Source organism: Porites lutea, chromosome 4 (genome assembly GCF_958299795.1).
Source record: "Porites lutea chromosome 4, jaPorLute2.1, whole genome shotgun sequence".
Lineage (NCBI taxonomy): Eukaryota > Metazoa > Cnidaria > Anthozoa > Scleractinia > Poritidae > Porites > Porites lutea.
The window spans coordinates 14098262-14115780 of record NC_133204.1 but is presented as its reverse complement, the minus strand read 5'-3'; the positions used below and the strand labels follow the sequence as shown (position 1 = coordinate 14115780).

The window sequence follows — 17519 nt, the reverse complement described above, 5'->3', positions numbered from 1 at the left end:
TACAAAATATTTGCGTCAGGGAAGAAAAGCCTTACCATCCTATTAGGAATCCATTATTATAAGGTCTTGTTTACGAAACAACGTTTTTAAACGCCAATTTTTAGGAATCCATTATTATAAGGTCTTGTTTACGAAACAACGTTTTTAAACGCCAATTTCAGCCATAAGTGGCCTTCAAGCATAGCAAGGCACGACTTAAGCATTGGCCACTTGGAAAATAAAACAGCCAATGGACATCAATCATAAAATTTTTTTTTAATTTCATAAAGAGGTCATAATTCCGAACTAAAATAAGAACATATCCACTTCATAAAACAGAAAAGAAACGGTCCTCTTGAAAGAGTAATCTGCAGGTTCAAAATGTAAAAAGAAGCATCCAATATTTAGACAGCCGAGGAACAAAAATAGCTCACATAAAGGAATTACCTAATCAAGTGTGAATAAGGAGACATTATTTTGTCTCTCTGGGCGCTTCGCGCTTGGCTAGATATGGCCTTTACGTATCTAAGCTAACGCAAAAACAATCATTACTAAGTGACAACACAAAATGCGTCTGCAAGTGCATTTTACATGTAAATTTACTTTGTTTATAAACTTAGTTCTCTGCCGTTGGTCTGCGAATAAAACACCCTAGACAATTCAGTGTCTTACTTAATTAATTAATATACATTTATTTAGCCAACAATTTCTAGATGCTATTAAAATTAGGGAACAAGAATTGTTTTTATCAAGTGACGTTTTTTTTCGACGTTGTTGTTTAAAGATATAAATGAGCCCTCGAGGTAAGCACTGAAGCATGATATTGCGACATAGATTAAAAATGTTTCGGAAAAATAATCAGAGAGGGTCTGTAACGTGACAAAAATGTCCACAGAGACTCTTCTTAGTAACTTGGAAATACTTTTTTCCTGATGAAACTTAACTCTTCAATAATAAGCGAACTCAGTACTGGAGGATCAGCTCACGTACTTACAGCTAAAAAGAGCGTATCCAAGTTCTTGAGAATGTTATACATAAGCAACACGCGAAAACGTAAAATCAAAGACGATGCCAAAGTCAAAGTGACTCGCAGTCACACGGAGATAGAGTTGCTTATACTTTTACCTATCACTGGGTCATTTCGCGATGTTTTGTGGTAGTTGTAGTTCTACCAACCAATATTACAAGCGTGCTTAAATGCTAGCGTCCTAGGTTTTGACATCAATGGAGAACCATAATGTTAAATAAACGTCTTCTATACTTACTCCACGGTGTGGAAACTGTGAAAACGTCACAGCAACAACGCAAGCCTTTTTGTCGCTTCCGTAAGTGCGCTTCACTTAGATGTTAAGTTTACGAGCCGTTCACGTCCTAACGTGTAGAAAACCATCCAACCAATCAAAAAGTAAGGCATTCATCGACCTTAAAAGCTAAACATTCTGTCAAACTGATGAGACAAAAATTGTAGAACATGACAAACATTTCAAAGCGGGTAGGTCAGCAGTAGGTGAGTCTATACTAGTATACGCTCAGTCTTTGAATAAGATATCTTAGATATTTATCTTGTCGACGTTGAGCATCTGAATATAGTTGGACTAAATATCTCTCTGGGCTCTCCCACGAGACACGAAAAAGCTTAAGGATAAATCTCCAACAATCATAAAAAAGAACTATCATAGCCAAAATGTTCCTGTTTCCTTACTATTCAATTTCACGGCGTTTCTTTAGAAAAATCAGAATCCCGATACTTGAAGCTAAAAACGGATTCTTTTCCATTTACATAGATCCAAAAACTGATTAGTAGTGCTTTGAATCTGGGCTTTTAAAATTCAGTGGAATAAACCTTTAGTGTTAGGTTGACAGTTGGTTGGGGAGGGGGCCGTTGCTCCAGCAAATATTTCAACAGGCACGAAACCCCCGCAGGCATATTAGAATTGCTATCAATGGTAAAAGTTAGTATTCGTTAGCCTTATCTCTGAGAAACAGCGCTCACAAACGCCTTAAGCATGATAACGCAAATTTGATTGCCGATCTCACAGCATGGGTACAAATCTACCAAAGCGAATCCAACCAAAATAGAAAGGTCTAATAATTTATAACCTTTTATGTGAGTAATCTGAAGGCACAGATGTGAAATTAACCACTGAGCCTCTTAAGCTGGAACCAAAATATCCTGAATAAAGGAGTCATTAAGTCAGGCGCGGATCCGGAGGAGACATTTGTCGCTGGCGCTTCACGCTCGGCTTCATAATTCCGGTTATGTACAATGTAATAGGATAGCACAAAAACAATAAAATTTAAGAGAAAACAAGGCGCCTAAAACAGTATTTTACATTTTGGTATTCCTTTGCTGTTCTCTGCAAAACGACAAAAGTAAAGATTTTTTCAAAAACTTGAAGAGATTAGACAACGGTTATTTTCTAAGTATTATTCTCTTTCTTTCTCTGTAAACTTAAAAAACCGACTTCCCTTGTGCTCTTGTGCAAATAACACTCCCAAGATAATTCACTGTCTTATTACATATCAAACAAAGTGTTGCAACAATTTCTTATGATTATAATAACCTCAGAGAGAGAGAGAATTGTAGCATCAATTCACGCTTTTCGGTCTTTTCTCGGCGGTTTTGCTCAAGTATTCTTATTCAATGTCTTCCTATACTCTGCACAAGCGAGCTATCGCTTGAAACAACGTTCACAGATGCTCTTCTTAGTAGCTTGGAAATCAGCATTAGATTTTAAGAAATGCCAGTTTACTTAATAAACTTAACCATTCTAAACTCTTAGCGAACAAATGCGCAATACGCACGGCCGTAGGGTAAACAGAGCTTGGAAACATCAAATTTCCTAAGAAAGCTACACATTAACAATACGCGAATTATACGGTAAAATCAGAGTCAATTCATAATTGTCAAGGTTAATCACATGCAGTCAGCCCGTGATAGAGTTGCTTGCAGCTACCTATTCATGATTGACGCCTGCACAAGATCGTACTTTCAAACAATATCAATGATAAATACGTATATGTTGTCCATCATCTCTCAAGGCTCTACCACGAGGTACCAAAAAAACCTTATACATATTTCCAACACGAGTTAACAAAGCTAGGAAACATCAAATTTCTTTAAAAAGCTGTACATCAACAACATGCAAATACGAAAAACCAGAGTCAATTCCAAAATTATTAAGGTAAATCACAGACAGACCGTGATAGAGTTGTTTACTGCTACTTATCCCTGAGTTGTTCATGATTGACGCTTAGCCTAGGATCGTAAAAACCAAAATTAATGACATTTGCGTACATGTTATCGTCCTAACTATGGTATAAAAATACTTACCCAAAACGCCCCAGCAACAAGCAGTCTTTTTGTGTGTCTTACTACTAACCCACCTACTTCCTTGAATACAGAATAAATAGCATTTATGCTTAACCTGATTTAATCACGCTTCATGGTTCATCCAATCACAAGGCTGCCCATCTCCAAGTTGTCTACTTAATATTATGGTGGGGTCGGTATGAATGTGCAGCATTTGCATCTTTCCTGACAAAAACTTACAAATTATGCACGATAGGAGAGCGAAGGGGACAATGAGCCATCTCGGGACTAACGACGGACCCATAAGCTGTCACTTGATGATATTGTGAGTCAATTCAGAATTGTTAAGGTAAATCACAGTCGATCAGACCGTGATAGAGTTGTTTACTGCTACCTATCACTGAGTTGTTGATGATTGACGCTTAGCACAGGACTGATAACCCGTAAATATTAATAGATAGATAGAAACTTTATTAAAGTGTCAAAGCCGTCTAGCCAGGGAAAAAAGAATCCCTTACTAATTTGGGGACTCCATTACTGACATGTACGTTCATGTTATCGTCCTAACCATGGTGAAAAAGACCGTCTTTTACTTACCCAAAACGCCCCAGTAACAAAGACAGTCTTTTTGTGTGGCTTTCCTAGATATGCTTTTTCCTAGGTGTGCTTTGAAGCAAACCGCTAACCTTACAACCCGTTAACTTCCTTGGATACGAAATGTATAGCATGAAGTCCTACTTAAACTGATTCAATTGTTTCGTCCTGCACGCTTCATGGTTTATTCAATTCCAAGGCTTCCCATATCATGACTGTCTTATTATTAATATGTTGGGGCATAGTTATTAGAGGAGACTGTTTATGAAAAGTGGCAAACATCAATGATAAAAACAACAGTGCTGCAGTTTATGTTGGAAGCACCCTGAAAGTGCACAATCCTTTGTTTTCTGTTGGCAAATTGTTACGGAATAAATTAATGCAACGTTTTTATTGGTCAATACAATCAAAATGATAGGAATTCTTTTGAATGTTGTGCACTTTCAGGTCCACAAAAACATATAACAAAGGAGTCTGACGCGTTTCATAACCATTCCACTCAATTAACTATGGTTGGGGTCGATATTTGCATCTTTCCTAACAAAAACTTACCATATGCGCGATAGAAAGGTGAAGTGGCAAGAGGCACGCTTGGACTGACGATAATGTATTAAAGGGGTGATGAATGGTCCATTAAAATTTTTAACTGCTCGAAAAATTTTATCTTTGCTCGATTTGCTCGCAAAATTTAAACGAGTGCTCGCTTGCTCGTGCTCCCGGCAAATTTTTGCGGTTGCTGGCAAGCTCGCTTTCTTATCAATATTGCTCGAAATTTTGTAAATCCTCACAATGTAATTCCGTATGGTGCTTAATTCCTATACATATGGCTATCAAGTTCAGTGGAAATGCACGCGATAAATGACAACGATAAATAATAAATTAGCTAGTCTAGCTATATATATGCATGGTTATATATTGTTGTTATATATAGTTGTTCTTCTTGTGACCTTAGCTTTCTGATCCATACGAACACGTGCTTGATGAAGTGAAGCGAAAATGGGACGTCATTTGGCATCAAACGCGACTGTAATTGGTTGGATCTCGATAAGGTGTCACTCAAACTAGCTTCAAAGAACTTGGTGGGCTCTAAATTAAAACCCCGTTTTAAAATATTTTCTGTTTTATTTTAAAGAAAAGGATTTCCATATGGATTGCTGCAAGCGGAAAATATAAGAAGTCTAAGAAGTGCTTACTGCTCGCGAGTTGTACTCTCTAAACTGCTCGCTGCTCGCAAAGCAAATTTTTTTATCTCTGCTTGTGCTCGCAAAAAAATCGCAGTGCTCGGCATGCTCGCGAATGCTCGCAAAGACCATTAAGAGAATACGCGTGAGTAAACATTTCGATCTTTTAGTCTATGTTGCTTTTCCGGCTTATACAGTAAGGGACTTGTGAGATACAGTTTTCTCCTCATGATTACAACCTATTACAAAACTTTTATTTTTAGCTGCTATTCTCAGTAGTCGAAATTAAACGTATTACTATTGCTATATTCGCTTTTTTAAACAAGATATAGATCTTTATCTTGTCGACGTTGAACATCTGAATATAGTTCGGCTTAATATGTCTCCGGGCTCTGCCACGAGACATGAACAAACTTAAAGATTTATTTCCAACAATAATAAAAAAGAACTGTCATAGCAAAAGTGTTTGTGTTTTGTTACTACTGAATTTTACCGCCTTAATTTCTTCAGGAAAATCAGAATCAGGATTTACTTAGAGGTAAGGATTCTTTTCCATTTACATAAATCCAAAAACGGTCGGGATTAGTAGTGCTTTGAATCTGGGCGTTAAAATTCAGTGGAATAAATCGTTAGTGTTGGATTGACAGTTGGGTAAGGAGGGGGCCGGAATTGGAAAACGTTTTCCAGCAAATATTTGCACAGGCACGAAACCCAGTCAGTCCTATTAGAATTGCTATGGTAAAAGTCAGTATTCGTTAGCCTTATCTCTGAGAGACAGCGCTCGCAAACGCAAACAGCCACAATTGCAAGTGAACCTCAAGCATGATAACCCAAGTTTGATTGCCAACCTCACAGCATGAGTGCACGTGTACAAAAGCGAATCCACCCAAAATAGAAACATCTAATTTATAAACTTTTATGGGAATAATCTGCAGGCACAGATGTGAAATTAACTACTGAGCCTCTTAAGCGGGAACCAAAATATCCTGAATGAAGGAGTTATTTAGTCAGGCACGCATCCGGAGGAGACATTTGTCTCTGGCGCTTCGCGCTCGGCTTAATAATTCCGATTATGTACAATGTAATAGGATAGCACAAAAACAGTAAAATGTAATAGAAAACAAGGCGTCTAAAAGCGTATTTCCATTTTGGTATTCTTTGCTGTTCTCTACAAAACGACAAAAGCAAAGATTTTTTCAAAAACTTGAAGAGATTAGACAACGGTTATTTTCTTAGTATTATTCTCTCTCTTTTTCTGTAAACTTGAAAAACTTCCCTTGTGTCCTTGTGCAAATAAAACTTCCAAGACAATTTACTGTCTTAAGGCATATCTAGCAGAGCGTCAACAATTTCTATGATTAATAAACTTTGAGCTGAGAGAGAATTGTTGCATCAATTCACGCTTTTCTGTCCGCTTTTGTTGGCAGTTTTGCTCAAGTATTTATTCAAAGTCTTTATGCTCTACATAAACGAGCCCTAGAGGATTCAATTTAGAGCGAAATACTTAAAGTAAGTTTGAAACAAGTCGGACGCTTCCTTAAGACGGACACTTAGTGCCGGTCCGAAAGGTGTCCATCGTTTTTGTTTGTCTAGATCTGCAAGTAATTGGAGTTTCAGTTTGACTTACACAGTCGACTGTCTCTCAACAGACACCTTTACAAGACGGAAACCTCTGTAAAACGGACACCTAGAGTTGGTCCCTGCCTTTCTTTACTCCCTCTATTTGACTCTCAATAAGATCGACATCTCTGTAAAACAGACACCTAGAGTTGGTCCCTGCCTTTCTTTACTCCCTCTATTTGACTCTCAATAAGATGGATATCTCTCTAAGGTGGACACTTAGTGCAGGTCCGAAAGGCGTCCATCTTAGAGAGAGTTAACTGTATCAATGCTAATTTTTGTTCGTCTCCAAATAATCGGAGTTTCAGTTTGACTTAAGTGAGTGTGCAGGGTCCCTTACCTCACCCCTGTGCCTACTTATACCCTAATCACCAAGTGAAAGTCTAACCAAGTGAAAAAGTGGTTTTAATTTTAATTTTAATTTCCCAGCCTTGTTTTACTGAGTGTTTCAGTTGAGTGGGCGGACTGTGCTGTGTCTTCTGGTTTGTGATCCCCAGGGCCCTTTCTCTTTCTACATCGAAAGACAGGATGAAAAAGGACCCTGGGAAGGAAGTTGAACAAAAGTACAAGACACAACAAATACGATACTTAAACGTTTATTTAGCATTCCTATTCATACATAAACCTTACATTTACTACCGAATTACAAACGCTCTGGGTTTCCTTTGGGCTGACTATTTATTCTCACTTAAGGTGTGATTGCTAATTTGTAAATAAGAAACCCATTTTTGCTAACTTCGTTAATTGTCTGAGTGCGTTCTTTCCGGATTAAACTGCGATTGTGTCTCCAGGGCTTCCATGACTCAAATGCTTAAAAAATAATGCAGTCGAGAATATAATAAAACTGGCTTCATTTATGACTTTGTTTCTTTGTTGCTTGTTTGTTTGTTTTTTCGTTTTGGCTTCCAGTGTTGTCCTGCCTCCATCCCAATGGCCTGTTGTAAATTTAAAAGAAATCGCGCTCTTACGTCAGGGACTGTCTGCGGGGTAAAACTTTTTCGTAACATTCGCGATATTCGTTATTGGGCCAAGGTGCTTCTAGTGATATTTCTCATGCCTTTTGTAGCTAGTGGTTACCTGATAATCAAACTATACGTCCGCTTTAATGCATTTTACGTTTAAAACCGTAATTCGCTCGCTGAAACCTTTTTTTGATCAAAAGTCTGGAAGCAGCAACTAACAATTTATTTACTTCTGAGCTATTTTTCTGGTGCAAAAAAGTAATTTTGAGCAGTTCTATCCTAGAATACTTTTTCAGTGACGTTTAAACTTTGTTCAGAATGAACAGAGCTTGCGGAGTTGGATAATCTAGTTCGGCCATGTCCACCAATGTCATCTTGCCAGTGCTGTCAGAACTCAAGTACTTTGGGTTATTGTTTTGGTCGTAGAACCTGTTCTTGAAAATAGTATAACTCCAATAGTAGAGAGGTTCAAATTGTGCTTCGTCAGGATATTTTGAGCCAGATGGAGTTTGCTATAATATAGACAAATATTAAAATAAATATTATAAAATGACATATGTATACACACAGCTTCGCTTTCCATCATAGGATTACGAAAATGTCCCGGAAGTTGTACTTTAATTACCCAGTTGTTTTTATGTGTGGGGGAGGCTAGGGGTGCAGTTGTTCTTGTGGTGGTCATTACTTGCTTTGGGACTACACAGTAAATAAAACTGATGACGTCAATGGTGCAGCAAAATTAAGTTTGAGTTGTTTTGATAGTGAATACAAAATGGCGGAACTTTTCACTCGTTTCATGAGGAAGAAATAGGCGTACTATTGGCTCAAAACAGCAAGGGCAGCAAGAAGATAATTCGATGGATGACGACTGCTATTTGGAGAATATTTGCAGAACTGAACAACCCTGTATCTCCTACACTTGCCGATAAACTGCACTATCGAAGATGAACTTAACATCGATGGAGGTAAGCAAGTTTAAGCTTGTTTTCAAACTAGGAATTATTTTGAATGAATAATAAAATTCGTCTTTCGTATCATCTGAAGAATCATGGACATCTCAGAGGGTGTTATCCGCCAAGGCCCCAACAACCTCGGAGATCTCCATTATTCTTCAGATGATAGTCAGCCTCATTCAATAATTGCTAAATATCCGCCGCCCCTTGACTCTCTGTTTCGCAGGTGTCTTTTTTTCTTGGTTTTGGGGGGTGGGGAAGCTGGGAGGGGGGAAAGAATGACTTATATACTAACGCTTCAGTCTAAAAATATTAAAATGGACCCACTAACTAAATTCCTTCGCCTTATCATTCAAAGTACACAACTTTATCATGTTACTTAATTACTTTATTAAGAAAGTTATGTACTTTGAATGATAAGGCGAAGGAATTTAGTTAGTGGGTCCATTTTAATATTTTTAGACTGAAGCGTTAGTATATTTAACAATTATTCTTTGAAATCGAGGTAAAAATTCCCAAAGCCACTATTCACCGAGATGGAAAAGAATAATTGTTTTAGTATATACACACGAAGTGATCTCAACAAAATCAGAGAGGAAACCATTAAAAAGTACAATTTGATTGACAGATCAAATCACGCGTAATTTTAAAAATATATCTTTGCAGAATTTTCAAACATGGCAATTCACAAGTTTATCATTTCGCAAACAACAGCGTAATGGCTTAAATGGAACCGCTAAAAGTTTGAACTGCTTCCTTACCTGAGAAGAAAAGTGGAGCTTTCTTGTTTTCTGTTGACTCGCCAAGTTTATAGCCAAAAGGGCTTGTTGTGTCGTTCTTCGCATGAAGTGCTGACAAAAATGGCCGGCTTGGTTGCTCGAGGTAAGACGTCGTCTTCCTGTATCATTCTTTTTCCTGTTTACTTGAAACGTAGAATTTCTGCAAACATTTCCTTTTAAATTTGTTTGTCATAAATAAACTTCGATTTTTGAGCCAAATTTTCTTGTTAGAAAACGCTTAGTTCACGAAACAGCTTCTTCTACGCGAATACACGGGAGTTGTAAACAATCCAGCGAGCACAAAACTCAGCTACAGTAAATTGAAAAACGCCGTATTGAATCCTTCCAAGTCTAGGATTTTGTCGACTTTTGAAAGATAGTTCTCTAAAAAAATGGGAAAAAAAACCGAGCTGACACATTATCCACTCGCTAGGAGGTGAATATTGTTGAATAGTCCGAGATAGCGAACCAATCAGATTGCTTTTAAAAATCACCAAGATCAGTGAGTGTGTATATACTAAAAGTCCTTCTTTCACCCCTCCCAGCTCCCGTCCCTGCCCCACCCCCCCCCCCCCCCCCCCCAAAAAAAAAGACACCCGCAAAACAGGGAGTCAAGGGGCGGCGGATATTTAGCAATTAGTATATACACACTCAGTGATCTTGGTGGTTTAAGCAATCTGATTGGTTCGCTATCTCTGACTATTCTACAATATTCACCTCCTAGCGAGTGGACAATGTGTCAGCTCGGTTTGTTTCCCATTTTCTTAGAGAAAGATCTTTTACAAGTCGACAAAATCCTTGGGTTGACTTTTTTTCAGGCAAGAAAAGACTTCGAAGGATTGAAAACGGCGTTTTTCCCTTTACTGTTGTTGAGTTTTGTGTTCGATGGATTGTTTACAACTCCCGTTTATTCGCCTAGAAGTGGCCGTTTCGTGAACTAAGCGTTTCCTAACAAGACAAATTTGGCCCAAAAACGAAGTTTACTTATGACAAACAAATTTGAAAGCAAATGTTTGCAGAAATTCTACGTTTCAAGTAAACACGAGAAAGAATGCTACATGAAGACGACGTCTTACCTCGAGGAGCCGAATCGCCATTTTTGTCCGTACTTCATGCGAAGAACGACACAACAAACCTTTTCGGCTATAAACTTGGCAAGTCAACAGAAAACAACAAAGCTCTTCTTTTCTTCTCAGGTAAGGAAACAATTCAAACTTTTAGCGGTTCCATTTAAGTCATTACGCTGTTGATTCTGAAGATGACTACTGCACAGGTTGTCGAAACGTCAGTCACTGTCGACAAAAACAGTCCTATTCAGGACTATGTCACCCGGACGATCAAACTCAACCTACTTTTGATTATGTATTTTGAATGATAAAGCAAAGTTTAGTTGGTGGGTCCATCTTAATATTGTTCGCGGGCTGGAGCGTAAGTACATAAGTCCTTCTTCCCCCCTCCTGGCTCGTCCCCAAAAGAATTTTTGCTGAATGGAAAGCGTCCATGACTTATGCCATCAAATCGATGGTATATTGCTCTCATCGTCCAAATATAGTAAGCGCCTGTTGGTTATGAAATTGCAGCCAATCAGAAACGTCGAAATATTTTGAATGGATAATAAACGTTAGTTTTATTCGCGGTACCCGCCCATCTTTGCACGCTCTTAAGAAATGATGGGATGAAAGCAATGTCACGTGGTTTCTCAGGGAAAAAGCAAGTGATAAAATCCGCCGATACAAGAAATGGCTGTTAAGCTTGTTTATTTTAGACAACAGAAAATGAAGAACTTTTAATCTTAAACACGACAATAGCAAGTATGGGTTGAAGTGATCGTCGTTGTTCTTTTTAATGGAATAACGACCGCGGATGCCCTCCCAGCAAGCAATAATGACGTAAAACTTGTCAAAACTCAAACTGTACATTTTGAAAAAATTGTCTTATCGTTTTGAGAGAATAAACAAATTAGACCGCGATCACTCGTATTGGCAAATTTTATTATTTTGTTTGTCCCTGGAATACCACATGCCAATGCTTTTATCCCATCGATCCTATTCCATCTTTGCACGCGCTTTTTAAATATCTTATTTCATCTGCAAAGACAGCGGCTATCATACATAGGATCTAGTCCTTTCGTTTATTGGTCAGTTACTTCCGCCGGACCTGTAATCTGTTTTTTTTTTTTTAATTAGTGCTGAATGAACTTCGTTTTGAGCAAAATTATTCATAATTCTCGGTATAACACTGTGGTAATTCCTGCCCTATTTAAAGCGGTCTTAGACATTAAAAACGGCGCAAATCAGCAAAACAAAACATCAGATCAGCAGTCATTTCCAATGAGCATCATTCACTTCCCTCATAAGGTAATTTGTGTTCCCCAATTTGGGTTTTAAAGTTCTCAAACAGAAATTGAAAACAATGCTTGTGCAAGATCTTGTAAGGAAAAATTGCAATTGAGGGAAATTAACGCGAAAGTCGAAAATGCTTTCATGGAGGCGTTACATGCCGGAAATTAGCAGTACCCAACACGCTACCCAATAAAAGCGTTTAATTAATCACAAATAACCTTACCACAGCCTCTATGTTTATATTGCCGCTCACTGGGTCGGTCTGGGCCGTTATGACGTACTGATTACTTTTCAAGTCCTTGAAGAGTAGACTGATATACTGAAAGCCCCGACTGTAGTCACTTGTAGTTACCACAGCTGATTAAAAAGAGATTAATTTGAATTCAGTGGATTAAACAAAAAGAGAGAGAATAGAGTTTTTTAAAATGAGAAGGATCTCTCTAACCAACCCGATTTGCAAACTCCTGACTAGAACGATATTGATAAAAAGGTGACAAGCCTTGTGTAAGGGTAACATAAAATGACATTTCCTTGACTTAGGTTGACGTAATCAGGGCCCAGGCTCTTTCATCTTTGTCTTAAATTTAGAAAAAGTAATAATTAAGAGCAGCTCCAAGCCAGGATACTTTCTTGAGGAAAACTGGTGCTGCTGGCAAATAATCAAATAAAGGGGTTTAAAAATAGCTCAAAAACATGAAACCCGGTGGCCACAGAAAAAAGCAAATACCTGGGCAAACGTGAATAAAATCTTGCTTTCATCTAGCAAGGAGCTAAAAAGCGTTCACTAAAATCTCTGAAAAAATCTGGTTACCATATACAACTCTATTGTCCCAGTTTTTTCATAATTCTTCCTGTCTATCTTTTGACACTCATCAATGTACCGACACTTCATACATTGCGTCTATTTTATTTAAGCGCGTAAAATTTACGTGCGTGGCACCTACAAATTGCGGACAGTGAAAATCCACCTCAAAGAAATAATTCTGTCAATCTATTTTTAAAATTGAATAGAATGATTTAGAATCGTATGAAACAAAAAATGCAAACAAACAGGAAAGCACAAAGAACACCTACTGTTGCCTGTTGTATCGCTGAAGGCTCCTTTACAATTCACGGAATTATTAGTTGAATCACGCTGCACCAGGCTGTCAATTTCCCTGCTAGCAAGGCTCCACATACGATAATTGGTGTTTGCTTTAACTTCGTGAGGTCGACAGTATGGGTTGCCTATAGCAGGAAACAGATGCGTTGCCGGGAAACAGATTGCACTCGCATGATGTACAGGAATCCAAGGAAAAACCCAGTGAGTAGATGGCTTCGGGCAAGGATGAGGATGGTCTGAGGTCATCGCTTCTTTATGTGCCTGTGGTTTTCCTTTCTAACAAGGACATTAGTTGGTATGATTATTCCACACATCATAAACCACAAAGAGAATGGGAACACGAAAGCTGTCAGGGAAATGATTTTTGAGATCGCTTAGGTGGTTAGCCTTTAGATATGACTGGTCGATGGTGTCGAAAGCCCGGTGGGGTACTCCCTTATATAAGCCATATATAGGTATGTGCCGCCCTAAAGGGTAAGGTTTTTGTCCCGTTTTGGTCTGAAAACGGGTATAGACTTCGGCCCATTTTGGTCTGGAATCGGATATGGTTGTTGAGGAAACTACGGGAGTGTATGAGCGTTTTCATCGTTTTAATTCCTAATGAAAATTAGAAAGAAAGACGAAATATGTGAATTGTGAATTCGAAGTGGATTTTAAGAAATCTTCTTTGTCGACGTTCTGATCTACTGACATAGTTTCTTAGAGGCCGAGATTTGAAGAACCGGGCGGCAAAACCACACCAAGAAATCCCAGAAGTACGCCCCCCTTTGAATTAGGGAGCTTAAGCAAAGGCGTTTTTGAGCCACGAGCGTCAACGGGAACTGAGACCTTTCCTCGTTTAATATACCTTGACGGTACCAAATTTGTCTTGCGAAGTGTCTTTACTCTCATAAAGACGATCTGCTAGAGGATTTGGACAAAAGCAATCGGCTCAAGAATAGAAAAAGTCTACTTCTGGGCATGATTGACGTGCTTTGATATCCACCGAAACGATACTCTGCTTAAATCCACGCACCATAAAGCAATAATTCCCTTAAAGCTTCAGAGAAAAAAATCCTCGGTAGAGGATGGGGGGATGTAAGTTGACTGGGAACTGATTAGGTTTTTGCAACATTTTTGCTAATTTAACTTAAAAGGCCGGGGGTAGCTATCCAGGACTCAGTTCCAGTTTGTAAGCCCTATTAAACAGATGCAACATGTTGGAATCATTTTAATGCCTTTTTGGATGGCTTGATCAGGTTTGAATAAGTTCAAACTTTTCATTCAATGTTCATTTTGTTCTCGTGGTCGATGGACAAGTTGGATTCGGGCGTGTGCAATTAAAATAAATATTTTGATAAACAAAGCAATTGCTCCTCATGTGGGTTTAACAGTTTTAAAAATTGATTCGGTCAGAATTTGCTTCGGCTTCAAATATCCAGGCAGCAAGTTGGGTTTTTTCTGAAAGAGAATGCAACATCGGCCAACAGCAACTTCAGAGAGCTAACGCCCTCCTTTTTCGCGGCTCGCGAGCTTACACCGGTAACTTTTAGGAAAAGAAGTGCGTGACTGCTCGCATGTAATAAGTCCGTTTAAATGGGCTTTTGAACAATTACGTGATTATTCTTCCTCTTTTGGAGTGGGGACTCCCACGAAAAGAGGCGCGGATGCTCTTGTTCTAGTTTGGGGGTGCAGATGCACCTTCTAAACTTATATGGTTTGTTTTCCGTGATATTCTCCAGTGAATTTTTTTCCTTAATTATGCATACATATCCACGTAAGTGCACGTGCATAAGACGACCTACGAAAGAAAAAGTTCCCTGGGGAGCCATCACGTGTTCTGAAATGGGAAAACAAAACGTTCAAACTAAAAAGTATATTGATTGCAGGTTTTGGTCTCGTTTGGGACTGTGCATGAAAAGCTGCAAAATGTGAAGTAAGAAAAAGAGAAAAAGAAGAAAGAAACAGAAGAGAAAAACAGTTCGAAAACAACTACGTTATCGCCATTGAAAGTGGTACAGCTTCTATTTAACCATCTGTTTTAGAATCACATTTCAGAATTAGACGAATAGAGCTCCCCCAAAAACCAATCTGGACACCGCTCAAGGGGGGTCGGGGGCTTAGTTCCAATTTACCGACGAGAATCAAGCCCTTTACATTCGGAAGTCCCCACTCCCCAACGGGGAATCAATTTTTACCTGTCTTTCCTGGTTTGATACCAATGCAAGAAGTTTAAGGTCTTCCTCAAGCCTCTCCTCGTTACTAAGATCAACGTATTCCTGGAAGCTGTCATCATATCGCTGCAACTTAACATTTGCGGGAGCAACTTGGTCTAATAACACATCTGAAAATACTTGTAGAAAAAGATGGCGAAATTCCTTGACCTCCCCTCCTTTCTGGAAAGAGATGATGCGCTTGTTTTCTTCATGAGTCACGTGAACCTTTAACATCTTTGACTTCTTAGCCATGTGAGTAAATTCCTGAGAAGTTATTGGTATCAGTATGTTTATTAAACAATTATTGGATGAGGTTGAGCATGATATCATGAATTATCAAAACCGAAGTCTGTGTTATCTGGACGTTGAACTTGACATGATAAATGCAATATCTGCAGCAGATATTGCATTTATTATGTCAAGTTCACAAGCTATTGTGAATTGATTGAATGCCCTCGACCAATCAGATTTTTCATAGTGAGTCTGATGTATAATAATATCATGTATATGTATTATCTTATCCATAGAGGTCGATAGTATCACGCGTCTCTTTAAAAACCACCCTATTTTTTTTCCTGTCTTTTCTTTTTTTTTTTTTTTCTTTTTTTTTTTAAATCTGTCCTGTGTCTCCAGATCTGTTCAGGGCAGTCTATATGTCGGTAACACCACAGGCATCCCAAGTGAGTGTGGAATGTACAAGAGAGTCAGTGTCGCGTTACAGACGACCGCGGAGACTTTGAGAAACAAAATACTGAGGTCTCCAAACGTTAAATACATGTACGTGTGTATCATTTTATTTTCCTTTTTCAAGAAAATAAATAAAGGAGACTTGCCTTTGATGTATTCCTGTCAGTTTTTCGCTGTGAATTGATAGATTAGTCGTTATTTTGGGGGAAGGGGGCTGGTATTGTGTGACGGTTCTCAACTGTATTCAAATTTGGTTTTATTATAAACCGACTTGGCGACGTGAATTGGCCGCCGTCAAGAATGTTTGAAGCTGGCTTAAAATCATGCTGGGTTGTGGTTCAGTACAAGAAGAAGATTTTTAAATCAACTAGATGAAAAGAGTTTGCTATTGCTTTGGTGAGAAGGACTGTGAGCCGACGAACTGACCACTGATTTTCCGAAACATAGAACTACAAATGCTGATATTAACTGAATTAATTAACCCTGAGAATTGAAAAAGTTCATTTCACATTCCGTTGATATAAATGAGAAGAAATTATAGACTGGAACGTATAGTATCTCTCAGCAACTATTTTACAAGTTCCAGCCTATAATTTCTAATCTTACATGTTATCCTTGTCATCCACGTTACCAAGTTCACACTAGTGGTTTAGTTCGTTGACACCCTAGAGGACCAAAGTTGGAAATAACCATCTTTTACTTACCGTACGTGCGATGAATACGCCCCAGCAAGTTAAGCAGAGTGTTTTGATAGCTTCCGTAAGTCTGCTTTAAACCTTGCGACCCTTTTAGTTCCCCTTTGCGTGCAGGAATGTGTAGCATGCTTAAACTGATTTAAATGTATAAGTAGTTTTTGTACCTATCAATAATTTTTCAGTCAAAAGCGGAAGTGAGTCTTAAGTGAGTTAGCAAATGTAAATGAACGTCAGGTATTGAGTTGAGGCGTTTAAAAAAGTGTTCACTCGCTCAGAAAAGGAAAAATATATAGAAAAACACTAACACTTTGTAACGCTTTTCGCGAATATTATTCCCCGTAATCTGAATTCCGCAGACTGAGTTATGGGACAAAAAAAAGTAACATATAGTATGACCTGTTTTTCTTAAGTGGTTCATTCCGCTAAGTTAAAAAAAAAAATCAGTAATAATGCCAAAAAACCATGCATTAGGCGATACAGTTACCTGCTCATTATTTGTCACCACCTAAGTCAGTACTAAATTCAGCTAGTGCTAGTCTTAAGGAGTGAGGGGTCGTCGCACCCAGATCAGTCCATAAAGCGTCACCTTTCGTCACGATTCGTCGGACTTCCGGTAGATTAGTCGAATTCGAAATCACAAAGGATCCGACTCAGTCAGTATTAGACGTGTTTTTCGGATTTGTTTTTCATTATTTTTTCGTTTGTTGTTGACGATTGTTTAGTTGTTTTGTTTTTTGTTAATGAAACTGGGACCATTTGCGCGAAACTACTAACTTTTGGCTGTTAAAATGTATAGGTTTGTCTTTTAAGCTTACCGCAGATAGTAGTTCAAGTGTTACAAGCCTTACTTTCTATCAGTTTCACATTAACAATAATTGTTAAATCGAAAGGGAATTCACACTACTGTCCCGCACACTTAACACTTAATTCATATCATCATGGGCTGAGTGGGTTACAGTAAGCTCATAAATTGGCCGATGGGGGCTGCCAATGGAGCCCTTAAATGCTGACATCCGAGCGTACTGTTAACATATTAACATGCCGGTAAGATGACACGTATGTTGTCCTCCAATCTCATTCACGACATTTCTTTCATTCTGATTTTGTTCAATAATTA

The 17519-nt window shown here is 38.4% G+C and overlaps 1 protein-coding gene across 1 annotated transcript; it reads right to left on the bottom strand.

Moving 5' to 3' along the window:
- Positions 1–7478: 7478 nt before the first annotated feature.
- LOC140932599 (uncharacterized) lies at positions 7479–16509 on the bottom strand. Its single transcript, XM_073382111.1, has 5 exons — positions 16412–16509; positions 15003–15284; positions 12798–13101; positions 11947–12080; positions 7479–8161 (listed from the first exon to the last, which is right to left on the bottom strand). The coding sequence occupies exons 2-5, from the start codon at positions 15270–15272 to the stop codon at positions 7952–7954; spliced, it is 918 nt and encodes a 305-aa protein (XP_073238212.1). The 5' UTR covers positions 15273–15284; positions 16412–16509; the 3' UTR covers positions 7479–7951.
- Between the last annotated feature and the right edge of the window lie 1010 nt (positions 16510–17519).